The 25,807-nt window shown below is 40.1% G+C and overlaps 2 protein-coding genes across 8 annotated transcripts in view; one reads left to right on the forward strand and one right to left on the reverse strand.

Moving 5' to 3' along the window:
- TMEM164 (transmembrane protein 164) overlaps window positions 1-8,094 on the forward strand; it is a 35,218-nt gene extending 27,124 nt beyond the window's left edge. For all 4 annotated transcript variants that reach the window (XM_072929161.1, XM_030272649.4, XM_002197683.7 and 1 more), the window contains 2 exons: window positions 2,044-2,144; window positions 2,547-8,094. In XM_072929161.1, the coding sequence (XP_072785262.1) occupies window positions 2,044-2,144; window positions 2,547-2,753 (308 nt within the window). In that variant the 3' untranslated portion in view covers window positions 2,754-8,094. The remainder of the gene's footprint in view (window positions 1-2,043; window positions 2,145-2,546) is intronic.
- A 1,944-nt stretch (window positions 8,095-10,038) lies between these two features.
- AMMECR1 (AMMECR nuclear protein 1) overlaps window positions 10,039-25,807 on the reverse strand; it is a 93,453-nt gene continuing 77,684 nt past the window's right edge. For 2 of the 4 annotated variants that reach the window (XM_030272647.4, XM_072929160.1), the window contains exons 5-7: window positions 19,208-19,298; window positions 17,477-17,573; window positions 10,039-14,398 (exon numbers count right to left, since the gene is read on the reverse strand). In XM_030272647.4, the coding sequence (XP_030128507.1) occupies window positions 14,284-14,398; window positions 17,477-17,573; window positions 19,208-19,298 (303 nt within the window). In that variant the 3' untranslated portion in view covers window positions 10,039-14,283. Of the gene's footprint in view, window positions 14,399-17,476; window positions 17,574-19,207; window positions 20,076-25,807 lie in introns of those variants that run through there. The other 2 variants (XR_012055999.1, XR_012055998.1) reach the window with 2 other exon arrangements.

Raw genomic sequence — 25,807 nt, forward strand, 5'->3', positions numbered from 1 at the left:
GTGGTGTCACCTATCTGATGGTTTCAGGCCATGGAGTTTAATGAATATCATTGCTGACCAGTCAAGACTTCTGTACTGTTTTCTAAATAGGATGCCAGCTCTTAGCTCACACTTGCCAAGTGCATCCCAAGAATTACTGCTGGGAATTTTTTCCCTTTACCTGCAGAACTCCAAGTGATTCCTGTAGAGTTCTCTTTTACCTTTGGCTTTACTTGCTGTTCAGACACTTCTGGCCTTCACCCTCCCACTGCATAAGGAACCTTTAAAGCTGCCCTGTGCCCAAATGTATCACGGGCTCCCAGCCCAGCCTGCTCCCTGGTGTGCAGAGGTACCTGGGGTGATGGCACTGCTGCTGGCTCCTCCTGAGAACCAGGAGGGGTGTGTGGGGTGCAGGTGTGCTGCTGGCACTCACACACACACACACACACAGTCTTACCTGTGCAGCAGCAGCACGGCACTTGTGCTCTTGGCAGTGGGCACTGCGTGGATGTGCAGTTTGAGACAGCAGCATGTCCGTGATTTTGAATCTGTAGCACTCACAAAATGCTATTGAATTTAACTTATTTCAGGTAACTACTACAAAATCAAATTGAATTGGCATGATGGGTACAAATTACAGAAGGAAACTGTGCAGAAAATAATTTTGAAAGGGCCACAGAGCTTGAGGAAGCATTGCTCTAGAGACCTTAAACCTGAGCTGGGATGCAGCATTAAACAGTGCTGTGGTCACAGCAGTTACGTGTATTTATCTCCACAGGATGCCATACACAGGCATTTTCATAGCAACTCTGGTCTGGTGGGTGCTGTGGCAGCTGCTCTGCATATGGAGTTATTTAAGTTCCCAGTAGCCTTGTACAATATATGCTGAAGTCTTTCATTACTTCCTGGTAATTACTGAGTGTGCTGGCTAGCCAAGGCCAGTATCAATATTGCACTCTGTGCTCTAAGCTGTCCTTTGAGTACTGGATACATGTTTCAGTATTTAATAATATCTAATGGATCAGAGAGCAGATAAAGGCAGATAAAAATTGCCAGTGTATTTTTATAATCCTCTGAAACTCTTACAGCAGCCAAACAGCATGACATTGTGCATCTTTCCTTCATGTTCTGAGGCTGTTATTAAAGTCATAGAAATTAATATTTTGCTACCTATCTTACAGTGCAATTTTCATATCTGCTAGTAAGAGTCTAGAGAACTCTGTAAACTGGTTTTGTTCTTACCATATGAAATTTGAATATTTAATTCCCAAGATAGTCTTGTATCTATGAGTACTTTTATTAAATCTGATTTCCTTGGTGCATTCTAGATCAGGGAACATTGTGTTTTGTCAGTAAAGCCTGGTTTTGAGAGGGTAGAAAAAGGTTGGAATAATATATCTGCTACTTCATTTGAAGGGAAAAAAGTATTTTACAGTATCTGTGGTATCTACTGATCATAAAACTGTTTGTAGTGTATAACTGAAAATATCTCCACAGCAGCTTTCATTTAAAAGCACAGCTTGTCATTAATGGATTGACCACCTGATACAGCTTTTCTGATCCTTGGCATTATTGGTACAAGTTCCTTTTCAATAGCTGTTAAACAACCATTAAATTAGGAAGTGACAATTAAGCTGCGCTCTCATAAAGGCTGTGCAGGACCTGCTGCTGCCTAAGTCAGTTCTGTGCATGCTGAAATCATAATCCCTGTAAGAAGCAGGTGTTTAGGTATAAATAACCTGATTTTTGGAAGATTGATTGTACACCATTATTGCATTATTGCTTCTGTGGTAGAAGGAAGAATGAAATAAAAATCATTGATGTTGGTGACAAATTTAGTGAGGTAACATATTGTACATTTCACTGCCGGACAAGGATGAGGAGGCTGATCAGGTTGCTTCAGGTAAGAAATAAAGCTCTCAAATATTAATTACTATAATGATATTGGTGAGGTTATCAGCTCAAGGCAGATGTCCTGACATCCAGGAGAGAGAGGATAATTCAATGAGATTGTGATGGGCACAGCAGTGCAGATGAACATTAATGTGTTCCTTTTTTTTCAAGGTATCTACACCCCTGAACCGCTCTGCAATTTCTGGTGGGCTCTTTTATCCACGGGGTTTATGTTTGTGTATCATTTTAGCATCTTGCAGATCCTGGGATTGGTAAGTAAACCCAGGTTAATAAATGGATAGTCTGCAAGTACCTTCGGAATAAAAACACTGAGTAGTTTGAGTGTCCAGGTCTACAGGCCTAAGAATACTTGCATGGAAATTTTTGATAAGGCTCTTTGTATGCAAATTGCATGTTCTAATGAGCATTTGTATCTTGCAAATACTGATAAAATAGTCATAGATTAGTTATGTACCTGCATAAATCCATTTATTAAATACACAATGGAATTTGGATCTGCTTTTTTTTCTGAAAGCTGCCCTACCTTGTGTTGAGCAAATGTGTCACCTAACATTTTTGATTATTATAGTAATCCTCTAAATTTTCACTGTTTTAGGTGAATCACTGCAAGATAAAAATATTCTTAATTGATAAATTTATTGTTGCTTCCTCAGGTTACAGAAGTGAATTTGAACAACATGTTGTGCCCAGCCATCTCAGATCCTTTTTATGGGCCCTGGTACCGAATCTGGGCATCTGGACATCAGACTGTCATGACCATGACTCATGGGAAACTCATAATCCTGCTGTTTCACAGTGCTGTCCCCACCTTCAAATGGAGCATGGACTTGCTTAGACTCCCAGCTAAGAAAATAGACTGAAATTTCTCCCCACAGATTAGTTCATACAGGAAGCAGAGATATACTGGAAAACAAAGAGGGGGGGCGAGAGGACAACTGTTCTTCCCACAGTTTTTTGCCTCAAAAACACCTCTGTAATGAAGTGAGGTTTTTTTTACCTGCTGTTTCTCACTGCCTATTGCCAATGGCAAAATTAGTGGCCTTATTCTGGGGAAGGTTCATGTTTTATACATTTTGTATAGATTACAGTAGAATCTTGCTAAGCCACCATTTAAAATTAGGCCAGGACCTGTCCACACTCCAGCAAAGAGTGGCAGTGCTACCTCATTTTGATTCATTTTCCATTAAAGAATTGTACACTTCTAGGATAGGAATAATGCTGAATTGTAGCACTCCACTGATGTGAACCAACATGCTGAATTGCAGCACCTGGCTTAACTCTTAAGGCTTGAATGTTCAAAATAGTCACAGGAAATCATGCACGCTTAATCTTCCAATCAGAAGAGCAAAACAGAGAGGTTCTACTGTATTTTCTTTAAGCTGGTTGAAAATATTGGGGAACAATAACTCATTAAAAAAAATTAATCAACTACTTAATTTCTAAACTGCAGTGGATAAGTACCTATCTAGTGAAGTCCCATCATGATGCTTTGGAGATGCTTTTATTTTGGCAAGGGGAAAAAAAAGAATGTTGAAATAATTTCTAAAAACCACGTTATGTATAGGCCATGATAAGATATTGCATCCACTGTTCTGTCCTGACTTTGAACAAAATGGTTTTTTTCACTTACCCTATACTAGAGAACGAGTGGAGATACAAAGCCCAATGTAAACATCAGGGGTTTTGGGTTTTTTTATACTTTGTAGCTTTTGAAACATTCCTGCTTAGTCTATGCTGATCCTCACTGACCAGACTGGTTGAAGAAACCAAGTGAAATTCTTCTCTCCCTACAGCTCTACTCTATCATGTGTATGGATTTGAAAATACAGGTATAAAAGGGAATATCAAATCAGTGCAAGCCTCTACTGCAAAGGGCGTGTCCCGGCTTGGCAGCATGACCCATCAACGTGTCTTTTGGAGAACAGGATGGAGACGGGCAGAATGATCAGCTGTGTGTGCCTGCTCAAATTTTACAGGAGGAGAAACCATTGGGCAGATAGAAAATCCTGACTGTGTTCTTCCAGAATTGTGAGTCCATTATGCAGACTGTTGTTGTTTCAGGGCTGCAGGCTTTTCTTGTACAGAAGTTTGGGGGAATTTATAGATTCATTGTATTGTCAAAGCTGTGACTTGCAAGATGAACCAAACCTATCATACCTCCTCCAGCTGGATCACCTGAAGGTATGAAGTTAAGGTACAAATGCTCAGGAAGCAAAAGCAAGTTGACTCTTTTTTTTTTTTTCCTTATCTGGTGAGGGAACAAGTGGTACTTAAAACATTTTTATTCCATATGATTAAAAAAAGTACGCCTCAATCAGAAATACAGTGTCCCATATTCTGATTTACAAACTGGTTTCTGACATTCTTCCATGCCTTGCTATATGTGTGTGTGTATATATAAAAAAATATACTGTATGCTCACAACTTGAGAACATGCAGCATGTACCTAAACTATCCCTCAGGCATATACAGCTGGTGTTAGTATTACAATAGAAGGACTTTAGACAAATTTTGCAAATACTATTTAGCATTGTTATTTGCTTTATTTGCTTAACTTATGGTTTTTGGAGGTTTTTTTTAGCAACTTCCCTTTTTTCCCCCTGTCAGGATATTGTAGTTACTGGAAGCATTTCTCTAAGTAGGAGGCTTTTTTCCTTTTTTAAAAGATATCATTTCCTATCTGTAATCATCTGCTTCAGGGCATTCCAAATAAGTATAAAGCAGCTGCTGTTTGCCACCATTGACTGCGTCTGGTCAATTAAAACTGCAGGAGCATTTAAATGAGCTCAGGTGTCTCACTCAGTGCAGGCTCTTTGCTTGGAAAGCAGAATTTGTGACATATTCTGGCTGACTTAAAATTCAGTAGCAGGAATGTGAACAGAGCTGCCAGGGCCATCCCTGGGCAGTGGAAAGGGATTCCTGGTGCAGAGCTGCTGGGAGTGGGTGCCCCTGCCCTCCCTCCATGGTGGTCACTGGCCCACCAATGCTTTTCCCTCTTAGGCTGCTCCAGTTGTTTCCAGTCTCACAGAAATTCGAGGTGCGATTTCACCACATGGAGTTTGCTGATGGAGCTGCTCATCAGAGGCAGTGGGGCACTTGTACTGCCCTTCTAAACCTCGTGTGGGCACGTTCTGGAGCTTGTTGAATCTTTCATACCAATTTAAGATGCAAAAATGTCTCGCTGAACAAGGCAGAAAGGTAGGGAGGTAACCAATGACTGCCCTCAGTAAGGATTTTAGAGTACTGGAGCTGCAGTGAAGGAATCAAATGGTGCAGCTGGAGTCAGGTGGGAAGCCAGGCAGTGCAGCCTTCACCTTTTGAACATAAGCTGTTGCTTCTTTGTTGTTGTGCAGTATCAGTGAGGCTGCTTGAGTTAGAACAGAATCATTTCGTTTGAAAACCTGTGAGTTCATCAAACCAAGCATTAACCCAGCACTGCTGAGCCCACTACTAACCCTTATCCCCAGGTGCCACACCTACACATCTTTTAAACCCCTCCAGGGTTGCTGAGTCCACCACTTCCCTGGGCAGCCTGTTCAAGGCTTGATAACCCTTCTGGTGAAGAAATGTTTCCTAATGTCCAATTTAGACTTTCCCTGGTGCCACTTGAGGCTGTTTGCTCTTGTCATGTTGCTTATTTCCTGGGAGAAAGGCTGACCCCCATATCCTCCCTTCAGGCGGTTGCAGAGTGACAAGGTCCAGCCCGAGCCTCCTTTTCCCCAGGCTAAACACCCTCAGCCATTCCTCAGATGTGTGCTCCAGACCCTTGCCCAGCTCTGCTGCTTTGCTTTGGATGTGCTCCAGAGCCTCAGTGACTTTCCTGTAGTGACAGGCCCAAAACTGAAAATTATTTCCTCCTTCCCCGTGTCCTTCTTTGAAGGCTTTTAGAACTTCATATTGATCTGTGGTGACCCACCACTCAAAACTGCATCAGTATAGCTGAGACAGGCACCACAGAAGGGGAAGGACAGGTCAGAATGGGAGCAGAAAAGGAAAAAAACTTCTGAGGCAATTGTCATGGAACTTCACATCCTTCATTCCTCACCCGTCTCTGGTATCTGCTGGGAATATGCATTAGGCCGAGCTTGCCATATGTGCAGGAAATGGGAAAGCAGAGTACTTCATCTCTGTAGCAGTTATGTGTTGTTTTCCCTGGCAGAGGCTGATTTTTCTTTTCCTTGAATGGTTTATTTTATAGGAAGTTACACTATACAGATTTCTTTGGTTGCTTTATGTTTATGCTGGAAATGAAAGCACAAAACTCTACTGCTGTTCTTGGGAGACAACTGCATTGTCTCCTGGGGTGTTACACACTCAATCCATGTCAAGATAACTTGGAGCTGTTGCCCAGTACCTGGTGATGAGATTTTACAGTGCTGCAGTGCAATGCACAAATGAAAGGGCTGTCCTGGGCCTCCTGTTCAAACGTGCCCAAATGTGTCATGGCACTGGGAATTTCAGCAGCAGTGGCAGTGGGGCAGAGCAGGAGTGGGGCTGCACAGCCAGACAACTGTTCCCAGCAGTGGCAGCAGCTGAAGCAGAGTGTAAAATCTTACCCCAGAGTGGCTTCATTTTGCTGGCCACAATACCCCAAAAAATTCTTGTGCAGTGCCACTGCCTGGCCTGGTATGGGTTAAGGGGTCTGAACAGAGCCCTCCAAGTGCTGGTATTGTAGGCATTTCAAAAGAAACAAGGAGTTAAACAAACCCATGATTCCAGCTGCCACTGGCTGCATTTCCCTCCAAGCGTACCCATGAATGAAGCACTATTGGCTATAATAAACCTCTTTACTGATGGGTTTGTTTATGCAGCCTTGGAGTAAGTAGCCCTCCAAACCAGAGGTAAACCAGTAACATTTCTACCCCCACCACCTCGTGCCATGGCTTCAGCTGTCCAGGATCCCTGCAGCGCTCTTTTTTCCAGGGATTCAGACACTGTGCAGTGTCTGGGCTGAATCTATTTGTTTAACTTCCTCTTCTAAGCACCAAGGGAGAATTTGCATTGTTTCTTTTGAAAGGTGTAAACAAATAGCTCTTGTCCATGTGTTTATAAATTGGTGAAAAAACAGTCTATGAACACGCACCTGGAGCTGGTTTTGGTTCAGCTTCTTAGTTCAAAGATGCTGCCCATATGCAAAACTGAGTGTGCTTGAGCAGCTGCTGCCTTGGTGAGTCTGGGAAACGGGAAGTCAGTCCATTTGCAGTCAAACCTTGAGGTCAGAGAGGACCTAAAAGTAGGTTTGTGTTTCTGGCCACAGAGTTTTGATATTTATGTATATTTGAGATAATTTTATAAAATTCAATTGTGTTTTTCAGAAATGGCTATTTGCAACTGTTAACTGACTGTACTTTTATGTCCTAAGTCTTGCATCTAAACCAGAAGCCTTTGTTTTCTATGCTCCATAGCTAATGAAAAATAGAGTTGTGGTGTTTTCTTCAGTGTCGCAATTGTTTCACTCTGGGTGGATCCTTAGGAATTAAATTCATCTTTATAATTAACAAAGCTCTGAAAAAGCCAAAACCCAGGAAGAGGGTGTATGTCAGCCCTGGTGGGAGGTTTCTGCAGGCAGACAGGTTAGCTTTGGTGTTTTCAGTTCTATAGTGACAGGACTCTATTGATTTTTGTGACCTTGTACTTCAAGTGATATTGCCGTAAATCTCTATTGCAGCTGTTGGTGTAATTTAGTCAAAGCCAAGCTGTTTTATAAATAATTTTATTTTTCTTCAGGGTCAGTTTTGTACTTTTAAAAACTATTTCTGCATTTCCTGAGTCATGATCCCAATGCTGCAGAGGACACAGCAGGCAGAGCAGTGAGCACACCCCACTGTCCCAGACCATCCTGTGCCAGGGGCTGGGCTGGAGCACCAGGGGCTGCAGGAACCTCAGGTGCAGGGTCCTTACCCCACACTATTCCCAGCATGGCATTATCCAGGCACAGAATGGGTTGGAAAGGGCAAGGATGGATGTGGATGGGCTCAACTGCCACATACGCTGTTAGTTCTGACTAATTTGTAATTTTGTAAACTTTATAATGTTCTAAACTTTGGCTATGAGGTAACATTTACAAATAAGGGGTAATTTGTGTACTTGTTTTTGTATTTTGCTCTGGTGGGCTTTTTTGTTGTTGTGCCCCAAGTCCAGATCATTGGGCAAATAATTGTTAAACTTTGGAATTAAAACAAATAAATGCATTTTACTGGATAGTTTTGTTATCATTTTATTGTGCCAGGTCTGAGTCTGTCTTGCTTAGGACTTTTTATAACTAAGTAAGAATCACAGAGGCACATAATATTGGCTCTTTATAAATCAGGTAAGAAGATGGAGGCTCCTGTCTGAAACAGCATGTGCAGCCTGATGTTGTCTACCTTGACACAGCAGTTCCTGGGAGAACAACAGGTACTGGGATTTCTGGAATTCTCTGCAGTTCAGTCTGACTTTTGCCTGTTACCTGTCAGTCACCAGCAGTTTGGCAGAGCTCACTGCAGGGTATAAATCCTTTAATCTCTGTTTAAATAGGACCTGAACTTGTCTTTCAGGCAGATCTCAGGGAACAGTTAGAGTACAAGGATGCTTTCTCCACACTTCCTCACTGTTCCTACCCCAGCTTGGGCAATGTCCTGTAATTCCCACTTCACAGCACTTCAGCAGAAGACAGGAGAACATGCACAGAAGTTTTCAGCTCACACCTTTGTTCAGAAAGCTGCTATAGCAGCTGCAGGACTGCACGCAACCCCACACCACAGGATGGCAAAGTAGTTTTAATGTACTTTGCAAATGCTTCTGGCTGTAATAAATATGATTGCAACATAGCTGAATGTATTCTCGTGACCCAGCACATTTCAGACAAGCAGGTTATTGCCTTGTGTTCAGTTCTTGGCAAATACTGTTCTTGGAAGAAGAACATGCTGGATGTGCACACCCTGTATATATATATCCATTGCAGAGAATTCAATTTTTCATGTGGCTGGGGAAAAGAATCAATTCTTCAGCTTAATTTCTCTGGAAGAGTATAAAGACTGATGAAACAGCTTAAGTAGAAATCCAGTGTGAAGTGCTGTATGGCAACCTGAACTGAACTAAGCAATTTCCCATTGCAGGCACTGCTGATTACTGTCAGCAGCCCTCCATAACTAATTGGAAATCAGCCTTTTATTGTTTAATACCAACAAATATGTAAGAATAAGCAAGTTTCTACATCTGAAACACCCTTAATGCTACTGGCTTGGTTTGATTTTTACAGCATGGGAACTGGAGAGCTGGCTAAAGCAGTGAGAAGAGTGGAAACTCATTGTAGGAAGTGGTAACTAGCTCTGCCTTTCAATGGCCTTAGGGTTTTAGATTAGGTTTAGTGTAGGTTTTACACTAAATTTTACCAAATGTGTGAGCCAAGCTTCTATCACTTCAGCATCCAAAGGTTACATGGATTTTTTGCTCTGCTTTCAAAGGCACTGCATCTACAGCCAGCAGAGCTATTAATACAGCATGAGGCAAACAAAGCCCTTCTAAACTCAGAGCTGAGTTCCAGGGAGATGGAATGCATTGTCTCAGGAATTATCCTACAGAGGAAATATGCTCCCTTTAACTCAGACTCAGTAGAAAATGTCTCAGTGCACCAAGAATTTGGCTGAGGGATCAGAGTTCTCCAACTCGATTTTGGCATCAGCTGTGCTGCTGCTTTGACAGAGATTCTTCAATACACATTGGCACAATGCTCTGCTGAACAATCTGCCTCTTAAGGGGCACTGGTGCTGTGTTGCTGACACCAGTATAATTGGTTCTGCAAAGAAGTTTTGCTTCAAAAGATTGAAACCATTTCTGCCTCTCACAGGAGGGAGCTCAGGCCTGGACAGAATTCCATGTGTAAAGTTAGACAAGAAGTACAAAACTGAACTGGCAATTGATACAAATGCTGATGAATATACTGAGATAAATAACGATGTAGCTGATATAAATGGTGATTTCACTGGGAGTGTTTAGTGAAAGCTGCACGTACCTGTCCCCAGTTTGTTCCTACAGCAGACAGAAAGGAAAGAGGAAAATATTTCTAACACAGCCTTAGCCTTTAACATCAACACCAGGTACAAATGCTTAAATAAGACATTGACCGAGCCCACACAGTGAAGCAGAGAAACATAAAAAGAAATTGTGATTCTTTTTCCTTATTTTATTGGGTAAATGATTTAAAAGGTAATAACAATAGTGTTAAAACTACTACAATATCTTTCCACAGCCATATCTCACAGACCCACAGATAACCTTCTAGCATTTTTTTTTCTTTTTCCTCATTTTTCTCTTTTTAAGCCGTACTTATATTAAAATGCCCATTTCAACAGTTTCTTCACACTAATAGCAATTAAATGTGGAAGGAAGAAGGATCTAGTTATAAAGGAAGGGGGTTCAGGTAATCTGTGATATTACTGTAATCAATTGAGTTGCTAAGGAAGGAAGAAAAGACCGAGGCCTTACAAGCTACTCCAGGTAGCTCTAAGCCCACTGTGTGTCACCATGGCATTGAAGATAACTCAAGATGCTGGTGAACAATTTAAAGTTAGTTTTGTTTTTTTTTTTTTGTAACATATAAAACACTAAAATAACTTAGAAACTAGATCCAAATATCTTGAAAAGAATCAACTTTGATATACAAAAACAGTCATAAGTTGTTACAAAAGTTTCAAACAAAAGTTTGTTTCTCAGTGCGTTTATGTACCAGCGCAATTACTGAGTCCAGAGCAAAGAAAGAGGTTCTTCTTTTTTTATTTTTTTTCTTTAACAGTAATAAAAAATGAGGAAAACATATCTTTGTATATAAAGAATCATTGCTGGTCTTAAGAATAAATGTAACCAGAAACCCTTAAATCTGAGAGGCACACTTTGGGTTTCTCTTTTTTTTTTTTTTAACTTTTTTATTTTTTTAACATAAAATGAAAGTCACCAGTTTATTTAAATGGAGGAGATACTCAGACTCCCCAAATAAACTTAATTCAATTAACATCACTAGCAAAAATCAGTTAGAAACTGTACAAAAATAAAAAAGTTAACACATTTAATCCTGCAGGGATTTTGTAAGGACTGGAAGGCAGGCTTTAGGAGCAGCATTTGGGCATGGCTGGAGGCTTCTTTGGTTCGATCTAACACACGTAAGAGATGTAACCTACTCCAGACAACAGTTTTAAAAACCCGCACAGTTGAAGACAAGTAGAGGTCCATATACAAACTCCAGGTGTGCCAGGGCTGTGCCCACCTTGGTTCCAGAGCGGGGCTGAGGTCAGGACCGGAGCGTCCACCCCTGCCGGAGCAGCATCCACTGGGATGGCAGCAGGAAGGACACTTGAAGCATCACCAAGTAACAGCTTCGTGTCAAGGCTATGGTTTGGTTGTCTAACTCAGTTTACAGAACAGAGTTTTTAGGAACATTAGGCAAGAGAATGAAAAAAAAAACAACAAAACCCAACAATCTCTTCAATGGAATAAGGCAAACTGAGTAGTGCTCATAAAAAAAAAATCAGCATTTCAACAAACAGTGAAATAAGCTACTTGGTTGTACCTTAATTTCTATAAAGTACCCCAAATGAAAAACAAATCTGTAGCTAACCCCAACCATACAGCTAAAAGCTACTAAATGCAACTACGAGGGAATGACATTTGTGAGAGCAATTGCTGATTAGCTTTAAGCAAACAGACCTATTCTGTGCCAGTGCATGTCACAGTGAGCTGCACGTTTGGTACAAAGAATCCCACAATTACAGAGAAACAATCTGCAGCAGTTCAGCACAGTGTGCTGAGGAGGTAGGTGCCCTAGAAACACTGTAGGTAGACTGATTATTCCAATCTTAAAAAAAAATAATCATACAATCTGATTGACCACAGACTCTGTAACAGTTTTTAAATTAGTGATACAAAACTCTGGTCCAGAAGGGTCTAGCATGAGCTCGGTTCAAAAGCACACCTTTACAGTTTGTATAACACCCTTGAACTATATTTTTAAGCAACAGCTACTAAGAGATAGACAAAAATGCATTGTGCATTATGCTGTATACAAAAAGGAGACAAAACTATCCTTTTCTCCCCCAAGCCATGGTGGGAAGTATTGCTGACCTTGTCCTTAAAATCCTGCAGGATTGCTTATTCATCAGTATATCATTATTACACTGGTAAGAAATTCTGTATAACATCTGCATATATCGAAGATTTCTTAAAAAATCTGATATGATTTTAGATCCGCATGACCAGTCACGTGACCTTCTTGAGGTTGATTAGCACCTTTCAATACATATATATTTTTATATATAATAGATCTTTTTAAAAAACTTCTAACAATGAGCTCATGCAGAAGCACGAGCGAGCTGTAACGAGATGACAGATAAAGATGGGGTTGGATGACTTTTTTTCGCAGCAGAATGATTCAGTTTGTGCTCAGGTTCCCTATAAGGGCAAGAAAAAAAACCAACACAACTCTATCAGGTAGCCACTTGTTCACATTTCCACTTGAAGACTAATTAATCTAAAAGTGTTCTCCAAGTAGAAACAAGACAACAGTATCATCCAAAATAGCCTCTGTATAAACATCTACTCATTTTTGCAGCTTCTGGCTGGTATCTCTTGGCTCCTGAAATTTCAGGCCCTCTGCTTAAAAATTAAGGCATCGCAACTGAAAATGGTAATATTTGGACATAAAATGCTGTGGATGAAGGAATACCAAAGACCTTCTACAAGAACCTCCATAGAAATTAAATGGCAGACCTATCCTCACATAAGGGATGAGCATAATTTATCCTTATCTGACTTTGAAACCCTATTGAAACACTTTTACAGTTAATCCAATTTTTTTTAAACTGAATTTTATCTATTTGATTTTTATATATCTTTATATTTACAAACATTCATTACTCAAAGTAACTGGAATTTCTGCTTACTGTGGTTTACTCACTCAGATTAGGAAGGTCTTTTCTGTAAGAGGCAGCCTGTGCTGCAACAGGCAGCAGTGGGAGTTCTGCAGGCACAGGAGGAAGCAGTGAGCTCCTGCCATCGACTGGCCTTGCAAACAGACCACACATATCTTTTACTAAATCCTATTTTTACAGCAGGAAAAAGTTCCAATCGGTTTTCTTTCTTCTACCGTGTGGAGGGGTATCAGAACTATTAAACAGTACTTACAGCTCTCAAGCACTATTCCTGCAACAGATGAAAACATGTAACATTATGGCATACTTGTCCTGGCTCTCTCACAAGAGTATTTTTTCTTTTATTAAACAAAAGTTAACTTGATTCAACTATTCATGACTTGATAAAATTCAGTAAGTTCAAGAGCAAATGAAGAACAAAACAGGGATTTCTCTTTTCCAAAATAAGTTTGCTAATAAAAAAAAAAAAAATCTCACTTTAAAGAGAAAAAAAGTGTCCAAAACCTTGATGCCAGAGCAGCCTCAACAGGGTTTGCTAAAATGTCTGGAGTATATGTTTTCTATGAATTTTATATATAAGTATATAATTATGTTATAGTCAAAGGCACTAAATTCTAAATCCATTTCTTTCCTAATATGACATCTGCTACTCACCAATCTGTTTTTAGGATTCAAATGTCACTCCTAATTTGAGTTACCAGAAAGGCATCGTCTCATTACAAATGCATTCTCGTGACGACTCCTGACAGGCCTGGGCTGCCTGGGATTGCCAGCACAGGATGGGACACAAAAGGGTCCTGGATTGGATTGTGCCCAAATCCTTTAGGCCACTTGATTCTGAATATGCTTCCATGTTAACATCACCTCTCGATGTACATGAGCTGCTTCTCTTCATCCCAAAAAAGCATTTTGTATGTCAGCCTTGGTGCTCCAGCTGTTTGTGCTGGATCTGGAGATCCTGTACAGAGCTACATGGAATCTTTACTGTGAAGGTGAGATATTGTACACACAACGTCATTAAGAATGTTATGAAAATGCAATTCATTGTCTACTTCAATACCTGAATCTGATATGTTTCATTCCCTATCACACCCATTAATGCAAAAGCCATGAAAGCCTTTTTTGCTAAGCAAAGCATCCCTAACTGCAATCCTTAAACTCTTCCTTCCATCCACAGTTACAGAAAGCCTTGATTGATATAATTCAATGTTAATGAAGTAGAAATTTAAATTTTCATAAAAAACCCAAGGGTATATGCTGCAAAAAAATCTGCAGTGAATCAATAATAAAAAGGTATGGGATCTTTGTAGTAATGCAGTTTTCCCTCCCGTTGCCATGATGAGCTGAACCAACTAAGGAGCCTCAACATGGCAACGGAAACTATCATCATAAAATGGTACAGTAATAGAGATAGCTAGACCAAGAAGGGGCAGGGTCTCCTGGGAAGAGGTCTGCAGAGAGGTCCAGTGACTGGTCATGCGGCTCAGTGTCAGGAATAATGGTTGTACGGTGGAAGGGGGTGCCCAATACCATTCTGGAAGTGATGATGCTGACGATGGGCAAGGTACTCTGTGTAGCTCATCGTCATCTTCTCACTGCGGTACCTGGCAAAGAGCAGAGAGGCCAATTCAGGAACTGCTACCAGGAAGCTGCAAGGAGCACCAGAAATGCTGCACTGCTGGTTTGTTCAGTGGTAAGAGCTCTGTACTCCTGTTGCTGGGAATAAGACTGACTTCAGCTGCACAAGGGAACTGCCACAATTGTCAGGGTCATTTCCCAATCATGTGATAAATCATAGCGTAACTACTTATGAAAAAATACTTCAAGCAAACAGAATTGTTAAAAAATGGTTGGCTACTTGTTGGTTGAGGTAGAGGGAATAGACAAATGTCCTGTAGCTTCAGCCAACCCTCTACAAACATATAGCAGGAAAAACCATAAACAAGCACTATAGATTTTTGGGCTGTTTTTAAGCAATCAGTATCAACTGCCTGCCAAATTCTGCTTTTAAAATTATCCCAGCTACATTAAATATAGTTGCATTCTTTCTAGACTAGAATCACAGAATATCTTGGAAGGGACCCATCATGAACATCGAGTCCAACTCTGTACTCCTCACGCAACCACCTAAAACTAAACCATATGGTTAAAAGCATTGCTCAGACACCCCTTGGCTGCCAACAGGCTCAATGCCATGACCCTGGAGCTTCTTCCAATGCCTGGCTACCTTCTCAGTAAAGAGTATCTTCCTAATGTCCAGCCTGAACTTCCCCTGAGGCAGCTTCCTTCCCTTCCCTTATGTTCTATTGCTGGTCACCTGAAAGAGGAGATAAGCAGCTCTGTTCCACTGCCCCCACAGGAACCTGTAGACTCCAATGAGGTCTTTCTCAGCCCTCTCCACACTGAACAAAATGTGACCTCAGCTACTCCTGATTCTTGCCCTCGAGGCCTTTCACTATTTCTGATCACTTTCCTCTTATCACACTCTAGAGTTTGATGTCCTCACAGAGAGGCACCAAACTAATTTTACCAGGCATTGAAGTGAGACTGGCAGACCTGTAATAACAAGGAACTTCCTTCTTCCAAATGGAACAACATTTGCCAGATTCCACTTGACTGGGATCTCTCCTGACTCCCAAATGAGTTGAAATATAATGAAGAATGGTCCCACAAGAACATGACAAGAAATATTCTGAATACATCTGCATCAGTATTGTCTGAAAATGAGGAACACAAGCAACCAGTGGCTGCTGGGCCTTGCAGAGCAAGCAGCACCTCTTCTGGAATCTGTGGGATGGCAAGTGGCACCCAGCCAATGGAATTCCCCACCAGGGAAATAAGGAGAGGCTCTGCAGGTAACAGTGTGCACCATCACAGCAGCTGCACAGCCCCTGCACAGCTCTGCAGATGGCAGAGACTCCCCAGCTGGGACCTCTGCATTCCAGACCCCTCTGACTGCTCTGTTAGCTCCCTGTTTCAAAACATGGCCAGAACTGCTGGGTGTGAACCTGAAGGGAGTGACAGACTTATGATCAGCCTAAAGCTTTCTTCACACACAGGATGTTTACCTTAATTCAGAAGACTTGAAAAAGAAGTTTAAAAGCCCTTATTCACTCCTCCAATAGATATTTGCACTTATAACAATAAATTATTAAAATTAGGTTCTAAACCAGGTTGTCTAATGCTGGAAAACAATTACTATTTTAATAATACTGTCTCTAATCTGTCAGCAGTATCTGAGATTTTAAGCAACAAAGCAAGCAAAACAGGCAGTCAAAAACCCCCTTTCTCTGAACATTAAAAAATTATGGTTTGCTCATTTTACTTATCAGGCAATTGATTGTGGTACTAGTTTCATTGTAGTGAATTTAATTACACTAAATATAAGGCTTTTTGTGGGGTTTTGGGGAGGAGTGGGGGTGAACTTTAGGGGTTTTTTGTTTTGTGCTCCATGCCATTGCTCCAAGCCAAATCATGCAGCAGGAAGAAAATGCGTGCTATACAGAATTTTTGTTTAATGGAAAAAGATTGAGGCTGAGGTGTACAGAAATGATTTATTGCATTATTACTCTTGCCCTCAGCTATCTCCAGATATTCTTTTTGAAAATAAGATAACAAGGCGTACAGCTGAAATAAGTTAAAGGGAGACTGGGGTTCTGCATGTGGATATTTAGCTGGTTTCTGTAAACCCTTCCTCCCTAATTTAACTGTCAGAATAAAATGTTTCCCTTACTCAGAGCTACTCCACAGTAGTTAGGTTCCTATAAGAATCCAGAATTCCAAACACTCATTGAGACCCAAAGTCTTTATCTTCTTGAAGAAGACAAATAGTCAAGACTTCCTTATAACCTAAGCTTTTAAAAAATCCCGTTTCTCCACGCATGACTAGATAACTGGAGCTCAGCAGTCATTTTACACTTCAGGCTTATACAAATAAATAGCTTTAAACCATTCATACAGACATTCATACAGACTCCTCTACACTTCACCACCTAACTACAGTATGCGCAGAGTATCTGCTGCTAATTCTGAAATACCTTGGCTGCCACACGCTAAGGAGCCCTCAAGAACACGTTTTATTAAATTAGCAAAGCCAAACTAAACTAGTATGAAATAAAGTATTAAATTCTTGTCCTCACTCCTGGGAATACCCTGACACAGTTTCACTGGCTGTTGAAGCAATGCACGGCTTGCATGTCTCACATTTTAAGATCAGGGAAACCTGCACTCCACAGGGCATAACCCAAAGGTTTCTCTGAGGATGCAGCAGATTAGGGATCTGAGGGGTCTCCATGACAATACAGCAGCAGCCTCACCACACACCATCTGCCCAAATAAATCTAACAAGAGCAAGTAATCCCTGTTAACCACAGCCCTGAACACCCACTACAGCCAAAAATCCCTCTGTGAGAAGCCAGAGCTAAAACACTGCTGTGAATGTGCAGAGTTATCAGCCCAACTATGCAGGCACCTGGTATTGAACAGCCACCTCTTACTCCCAGCTTAGTGCCACTCATCCCTGTGCAAAGCTTCTCCTAAGTCTGTACTGCTCTTGTGAAAACAAAGCAATCATGAATGATACACCCAGGAGAGTTCACCATGACCATCTGCAGGAGCACTTACCAGGAAGGAGCACCTCCCAGCATTACAGCAACAGGGCTGTGTGGTATCCCAGTGCATACCTGGTTAGCTTTATTGTTTTCCTGAATTCATTAGTAATCGGAGCTTTGTAGCCTCCTTTCCTCAACAAGGAATCTATGGTTTGAATGTGGTCCCATCCTGTTGAATTTTACAGTAGCACAAATTAGTGAGAAATGAAGCAATAGGAAGAGATGTTGCAAAAGCACAGTACAGTGTGTGGTGCTGTTGAGAGTGCAAGGGCTCTGCTGGCATTTGGGATAAACCAAAAAGTTTTTCCCTACTTCAGAACAGCTGAAGGAAATACCGCATTTAAGATTTCATTACACACACAGCTCACTCTACAAACTATATATTTTTCATCTCATAGCTGAAATATATTAAAAGTGAACCCACCCTACCCAAGCATCCTAAACTAGGTGTGTGATACAAAACAAAACTTTTCCAAAACAGTCAGGTATGATCATGTATCACAGCCACTTTAGACATTATAAATGGTTATAACAATATGGAAAACTAAATTTATGTGTAACATTTAAAATAATTATTAGCTGAACATGTGCAGAGAACTTGAAATGAGACTTCTTCATAAATATCACTTCACTTTACAGAGATATGACTGATTTTAGAACAACTATATATTACAGGTGTCTGGATAATGAAAGAAGCAATGGATTTAAAATACAGATTAATTACTGTTCTCAATAAAATCTTCATGGTATCCAAACCTCCTATTTATTTAAAAACTCTCATATTTTAAATAGCTGTTGGACATGTTATTTCCTAAAGATGCAATAATTAGTCATATTGTTACATTAAAAAACCTGCAAAAACAACAGTAGATTTGGGCACATACGAAATACAAATGAGTAGCTCTGGAGACTTTAAAGAATCAGATTGCAATTCATGGTCTACTAAAGCTATTCAGAAATTTAGACACATTCCTTCCACAATTCCTGAATTTTAAAAAAAGCTTGTAACACCTCTAGACTTTTATGAAACTATCTGGAAACCGAATTATCATTTAAAAAGAATTCTCAGTAAAGATATCAGCTGAACTCTTTGCAGACAAACATATATAAAAAGGTAAAAAAAAGCACCAGTAATGCAAACTATAAAAAACTGAGACACACTATCAACCTTGGAAATAAAAAAACATAGTGAGTGCTCAGAGTCAGCAAAAGACTGTTCAACAAAATCTACTCTAGTTTTTTTAATTCACTTAAGTCTGTGCCTCTATTAAAAGGGACTTTTAACAACATTCTTTTGTACTTCCATACAGAAAATAATTTCCTTCCATCTATTAAAAACCCTGGGAAGTCTGTGTTTGTAGTAGGAATTGAGTACTATCAGAAAGTACCTAACTGAAAAACAACTTGATCATCAGGAATAAATCACGGTTAAGATAAGTGCCCAGCCATCCCAGTGCTTAACAGAGCTTCTGAATCTCCCTTATATCCCAGCCCAGCAGACACACAGAAACTGGCAGCTTTTAACAGCTGTTAGCCTGGCTGACAGCACTGTACCACCCCTGCACATTTTATTTTCCTATAGCTACGCTGCATTTATGACTGGCTCAAAAAAACAGCTACAGTTTATTGAAGTCCTCTAGGAGCATGACACAGGCATGTAATTAGCATTTTATATAAGAGTCTTCTTACAATTAAACACTGCTCCATCATCTGACATCAGTGCAAGGTCAAATACTGCATTTTAGATTTACAGGTATGTTTAAATTCTTCACCAGATCATATGAAATAAAGTGCAACAATGACCTTGCTCCTTTGCAACCTCTGGTAAGTAGGTGGCCGTGCGCTTTGATCCTTTCTCGTTGATGAACTCTATCCTAATGCCATGGACACCCACCTGCAAGAGATTGCAGCTCCATTAGTACATCACCAGAGAAATGACACAACGTGGTAACTGACATGGTAAAATCCAAAACGTCAACAGTGGTTAACAGCATTGCACAGAGTTTCAGGAGGTGGCACTGCAGTGGGTGTCATCTTTTTGAGGGGTGTTCACTTACAGCCACATTAAGCTCAGCAGCAGCACAGGTACACAGGATGTTCCTCTGCTCCCCACCATGGAGCTTCATTCCTGGGCTGGAGGAAATCCAGCTGAGGAGCTAAAGTTGTTCTGTCTCCTCTGACACTGTCACCATTGTTGCTGATAAAATCACCTGGTCACCAGCTATAATCTGCAGGCAAAACAGCTGCCAAATCTCATGAGGCTTCAATTAAGAACATTAATTCTGTTCAAAGCAGCAACTGAATGATCAAAGATCTGTCACACTATGGACTCAAGCCTGGAGCCCTCAAAATTTCTCCTCATGTATGAGGAGGAAACGGAAATATTACAAAGTACCAGCCTCAAACTCCCACTTCTCTGCTACTAAGAACTGTAAGGTGACAAAATGACAGCACGGAAACCAAGATTACTAATACCAAGGAGCTGGATGCAGATAAAAATCAAAATGCCAAAAATATTGGGAGAAAACAAAGAAAGAGGCTGGACACCTTTTCAGGGCATTGTTTAAGGCCTCTGTTTTCAGGTTACAATAATTCTGTGGAGAGTACCTGCACTGGGATCAGGCCATAAAAGATACTCCATTGCCAGAAGGTTTTCAGTTGCTTTTGAATTCTGTGCACAAACACAAAGCATTATTAGATGGACATTTTTATGCCCACATACCCAAGATGTTATTTCCATTTGAATCCCAACACTGCATGTGAAAATGAGTCAATGTTTTAAAAGGATATCACGTTGTTTGGTGTGGCATATCCTTGCAGACACAAATTTAATGAAAAAATGCTGTAACATTTTCTCCACTGACAATTTACTTACTTTACTGTAACTGTAGGGCAGTAAGAAAACAAATAAGGAATATTTACAAAGCTCTACCACTTCTTCAATTAACATATTTGCTTATATTAAGACTTTAATTACCAAACAGTCCTAAACCCCAACATTCATTACATGGATATATCCAATCATTAGAGAGACCAAATCTGTATACCCAGAAGATACAATTTTAAGCCCAAAGGCCTGAACACAAAATGAAATTATGTTAGAAGCTGAAAGCAGCCTACAGAGTTTATGCCCAAACCAGTAAGCTAGTAAGCTTCTTCAGCTGGTGATTTTGTAAGTGTGTATATTCAGTACTTAGTTTAAATATTTCCAGGGTTTGCACACCTTTAAATCCTGCAGAATATGAGATTCTAAATGCTACACGAGTGTTTTGCATAATAGTGACCCGCAATATTCATGAACAGCTAACCAGGAGCACTAGTGATGTACTGAAGTATGATGCAACATTCAAGTTGCATCACTGCTCTGGATGTTTCCCATTAACCATTTTAATGGACTTTTAGGCCCATGTCTGTAGAAAAAGGGATGTAGAGCAGGGGAGAATCTCATAGCATCCTGTGGAGCATGAATTCCAACTGCGCAGCTGAGCAGGGCAAACAGCTTTTCATTGTTCAATTCCAGCTAGCAGGCTTGAGTTAACTAAATGGAAGCCACACACAAGCAAAGTAAAAATGATCCACACTAAGACTGGCATGGGCACAGTGTGGAATTCATTTTCCTCAAGAGAGTGGTGTTCAACTGATGCAAACTTCTGTGATATTTCCCAAGACAGCCCTCTCCAAGATGGGAGATAAGGGCTGGGTCTGTGGATGGCATTATGCTACCAGGATCAGCACACACCTTCCAACACAGCCTCAGGTCTGCTTCTCAGACTAAAAACACTGATGAACTACAGGCAGCACTCTGTAGAACAACAGCATCTGTCTGTGAAGTTCAGAAAAACAAACCAATCTTGTGCACATAGATCTGGAGTTCTGCCTTGCCTATTACCATTCATTAGGGAAATGACTGCCTATAGGTAGCCTCTGGAGCTGAAAAGGGACCACACAATCGCTGCTTCAGCCTCCCACGTGGAAAGGAACCTGTTTAAATTGTTGCTGTTGTGAGAGAAAAGCAAGATAAGGAGAAAGACTTAGGCAAAAAACAATCTCTGACAATAGAAATATTTATATGGAGTTTTACAGCATGAAGTACTGTGTCCTATATAAGCAGTACTTGTAGATATAAACTTTCTGATCAGTTGTGTAAGTGGCCAGAGGCCACCTAAAATTAGGTTCTGTGACAGTATCAATTAAATTAATAGACCTTTCATTACATCTAAGGATTGCATTAAACTACATTATTTTACTTCTGAAATGACCTTTATAAAACTTCAGACTTTGTTGTGTATTTAAGCGCATTCATATTAATTTATACTTTTTTTTTTTAATGAATTCTTTATTCCCATACACCTTGGGATGAGGGAAAACATGTACATGTCACATTTATTGTTCTGCCAAGTGCCTATGGCACTAGACAGATTACTGCCCACAACACCTCTCTCTTTATCTGAGAAAATATGGTTCCAAAGCCCCCTCTGACACCAAAGTTGAAGCAACTCTCCGGATGGACTGTTCTGCCCCAAGGCTCCAAAAACAGTTCATTAATTTGTTCCTCTTAGACTGAATCGCCAACCATACTGAGAGGAAGAAATAACATTATTCTCATTAGACTGTCCACAGGGAATTTGGATAAGCACCTGAACATCAGGACTTGTTGACATTTAAGTTTCTGTGGACTCCACTGTGGAGTAAATTATCATCCAAATAATGGTTGTTTGGTTATATCTACTGCACTGAAATCTGTAAGCTAGTTGAATGCAATCACCACTAATTAAAGATAAATTAATTGTAAAACAGTTGTTCAGAAATACATTAAAACAGATAAAGAGCCTGTTACAGAGAATCCACATGGAATGCTCCAGAGCTGGAGCAGTACAACACCCCCTTGGTGTCAGGAACAAGCATCTGCCTGTTCCTTATGTCACTCACTTTCTGGGGTCTCCAGCACCCCAGACCTGATGCACAGCCCGTGCCCACATGGCAGTGGCACTGTGACACCCTGCTCTGGGTTAGGGACAGCCCGGTATCTGCAGCAACCTAGAAAAAAGGTTTCTTCCTTTTTTTCCAACAAAAAGAGCTGGGCTGGAACTTACACAGTATTCCTTGTGATACTACAGAACAGTATCTTTTCCCTTTATTTACGTGACTAATACATGGAAACAGCTCTACAAAAATGTTTTGGAAATGAAAACCTTCAGATTAAGTGACTATTGCTACTTTCTTGAAGCTGATCCTACTTGGCATTAGCTCAATTCCACAGCTTTTTAGCCCCACATTTGCAGCAAATATGCTGGCTTCTTTCTGACCATCTTTAGTAGCATCTAAACACTATATTCTGATTTAACAACAGAAGCAAAAGATTCCTCAGGAGGTTTGTTCTCTACTTCATGTCAAGCATAATCATTCCTTTACATACATGGAATCGCTGAATGTTGTCCACAGAGAATAACATATTGAGATCCAGACTTTCTTCTCAGTTATACAGAACAGAAACTGAGAGCCACTGGTGTTGCTGCACTTGCAGGCAGGAAAGAACTTCCACAACTCTTGAATATACCCACTTTGTCAATAATGAAAAGCTGCCTTTAAGTCAATATTATTGGCTACAACTATTTAAGCTAATATTTAAACCAGTGCACACAGGTTAAAGGCCTTTTGAATCAAGACAGCACATACAATTCTGCAGATTGCACTTTACTGAAGAACAGCAACTTTGGGGCAAAGAGCTCTCTCAAGGTATTTTAAGGAAGAGCTACTGCTCAAATCTAGTCAAAAAGTTCTTTGTTATAATTACATACAATTGCAATGCTTTAGGATCTTCTAATAAAAATGAGGAGAGGATCTGAATCAGCAGGTCTGAATTAGTTTATGGAGGGAAGGAATGACTGCTGTCAATAGCACATGCTTAAAAATAAGTGGTCATTATGACTTGTCTTGTAACTAGTCCTTTGCTGTCTGATCTTTAATAAAAGAGCAGTAGTATCACCAAAAAAACCCACATCTTTGAGTTTTTCATGCTGTCCATTTCTCTGAGGTGGAAAGGCTGTGCAACTGTTTAACTCCATCCCAGCAGCAACTGGACCACAGTGCTCTGTCATGGGCTCTGTGAAGCAGAACTGGAGGTGCAGCTCTTACACTCCCAGAGTTCCTTTCAAAGCCTTGTTGTATCTGTTCAGCACTGAAATTCAGACAAAGTCACAGCTATGTAAGAATGCTAAGTTGTATTTTAGGAAGCATCCTTGTGAACATGGTCCTTCAAAGACGTGTACTTTCCCCTAATTACTTTTATAAAAGATGAAAATGCAGTCATTTGAGAAGTCATGTGGGAACTAACAACAGTGATTTCACACCAATCTCCTGTTTACTTGATGGAAGTTTCTGCTGCAAAAGGGTCTCACACTGCTTTTTGCAGCTGAAATACTCACTTATTTTGCTTGGGAAGGTAATTACTTAATGTGAGAAAACATCCACCACTGCTTCAGCACAGAGAAGACACTCCTGAGCTGTCTCCAGACAGCTTCACTCCTGACTTCAGATGACATTGTCTCTAAGTCCCTCAGAGCACCGAGTTGTCTGAATTGGCAATTTTGGAATACTGTGACCTGTGTCAGCAAATTGCTGACCTGGCTCCCACAAGATCACCAGTAATACTCCTACAAAAGCAGGGGCTCCTAACTAGGCTGATGTTTTTCAGGATGATACCAGCATGACAGGAGATGAAAGATGCACAATCTCTCTTTACATCATACTCTAGACATCCTGAAATGTCCTTCTGCCATTAATATTGCATAACTGCAACTCCCTTGAAAGACACATGGGTGACATAAGCTATCTCACTGCCAGGCACACAGTGATGAATCACTCCTTTAAGGACTAACAACCACAAATTTTATAATCTCATATTTATATATCACCCCCCTCCTCTGTGTCCTTTTGCATGGAAACCTAGTTTGTGACCATTTCTTAGAATTGTAGGTTTTAACAACTCCTCATTAGAAAACCTTAAATTAAATAGGAGAGAGCAACTAAGCAACACAAGGCCTTTTATATTTTTGACCCCTGCATTCTTCCCTTTTAAGTCAGGGCTTTCCAATAAGAACAACTGTATGAATCCATAAAATCAATCAGAATTCACTAAGTTCTGCATTATGCTTACTTACACTGTTGTTAAAGTCTCACAAATTCTGCAGCAAAATATAGAAAGGGCATAGAAAGGAAAAGCCTCCTTTTTTCATATTACTTATGAATCAATATTAGTTATGAATCAGGACTCACCCCAGGAACAAAGCTAAAACCAGTCTTTGCAAGGGAAAGTGGATTTTTGAACTCAGGCTTTGCTTTCAGCTTTTCCTTAAGGATGAACACTTGGGTGATTTTAGACATTTATTATTGAGACAATGAAACAACACCTAATAATATTATAGACTATGGCATGCAAACAGCTAAATGCTATTTCATTATGCACATCACATTTTCTGAGTGTATTCATAGTCTGATTTTTAATAAATTATAATAAATGAAATTAAAAACATCACAGTGCTGGCTATCAGAAGTCAACCTAATAGAGAAGAAAAATTCTATGACTTTGATTTCTAGCTTTAGTACTAATAGTTACTAGTTTGATTATTTGAAAACACTGAAAAATGGCTCTGAAAAAGCTTCTTGTTGAGAATGCAGACACAGTTTCTGCTAACATTTATTTTTGGTTTGACATTACATTATAAAATGGGTATTTCTGATTATGGTGAAAACTCTCATAAGCCCCAAAGAAAACCTGGATTCATCTCAATTCAAAATTACATAGCAGACAGTAAGAAGCCCTTGTTACCATGAGGTGAACAGGAAACACATCTTTGTCAATTTTCAGCTACTGTAAAATCTGTAATGCTGAGGTTACTGCTGACACCCTCCTTCTGAGACAGCAAGGCCTATTATGGTTTTAACAAGTGCAATTGTTATTGAATGTACATTTTTTTATCTCTAAATACAACAGAAAGCCTCTTTTTCTCCTAGGAAGTTCTAAACATTTAGTCAGGCTAAGTTATTATTAAAGGCAAATACTGTAGCTTTTGTGGTGTCTGGCATTATAATGTCTGCTATTCTATGATAATGTCAAAATTTTTCTTACGTCCACTCAAAAATAGATTCAAAGAGGAATGAGGAATGCAACATGATGACCAAGATGAGGAGTTCATATTAAGTCAAGTACCTTGTTTTCTGCAAGCATCGAATGCTAAATAATTTGGGGAAAACAACATTACAAACTAACACTTCCATCAGTATACACTGTCATACACACGTCAGCATCTGCTTTTTAATCTCTTTTATGCTGCTGTTCCAAGAGGATGCATGCAGGTTTCCTAGAACCTGGCAATTAGAATAGATTCAGTTCCATGCGTAAGC

Source organism: Taeniopygia guttata, chromosome 4A, assembly GCF_048771995.1.
Source record: "Taeniopygia guttata chromosome 4A, bTaeGut7.mat, whole genome shotgun sequence".
NCBI lineage: Eukaryota > Metazoa > Chordata > Aves > Passeriformes > Estrildidae > Taeniopygia > Taeniopygia guttata.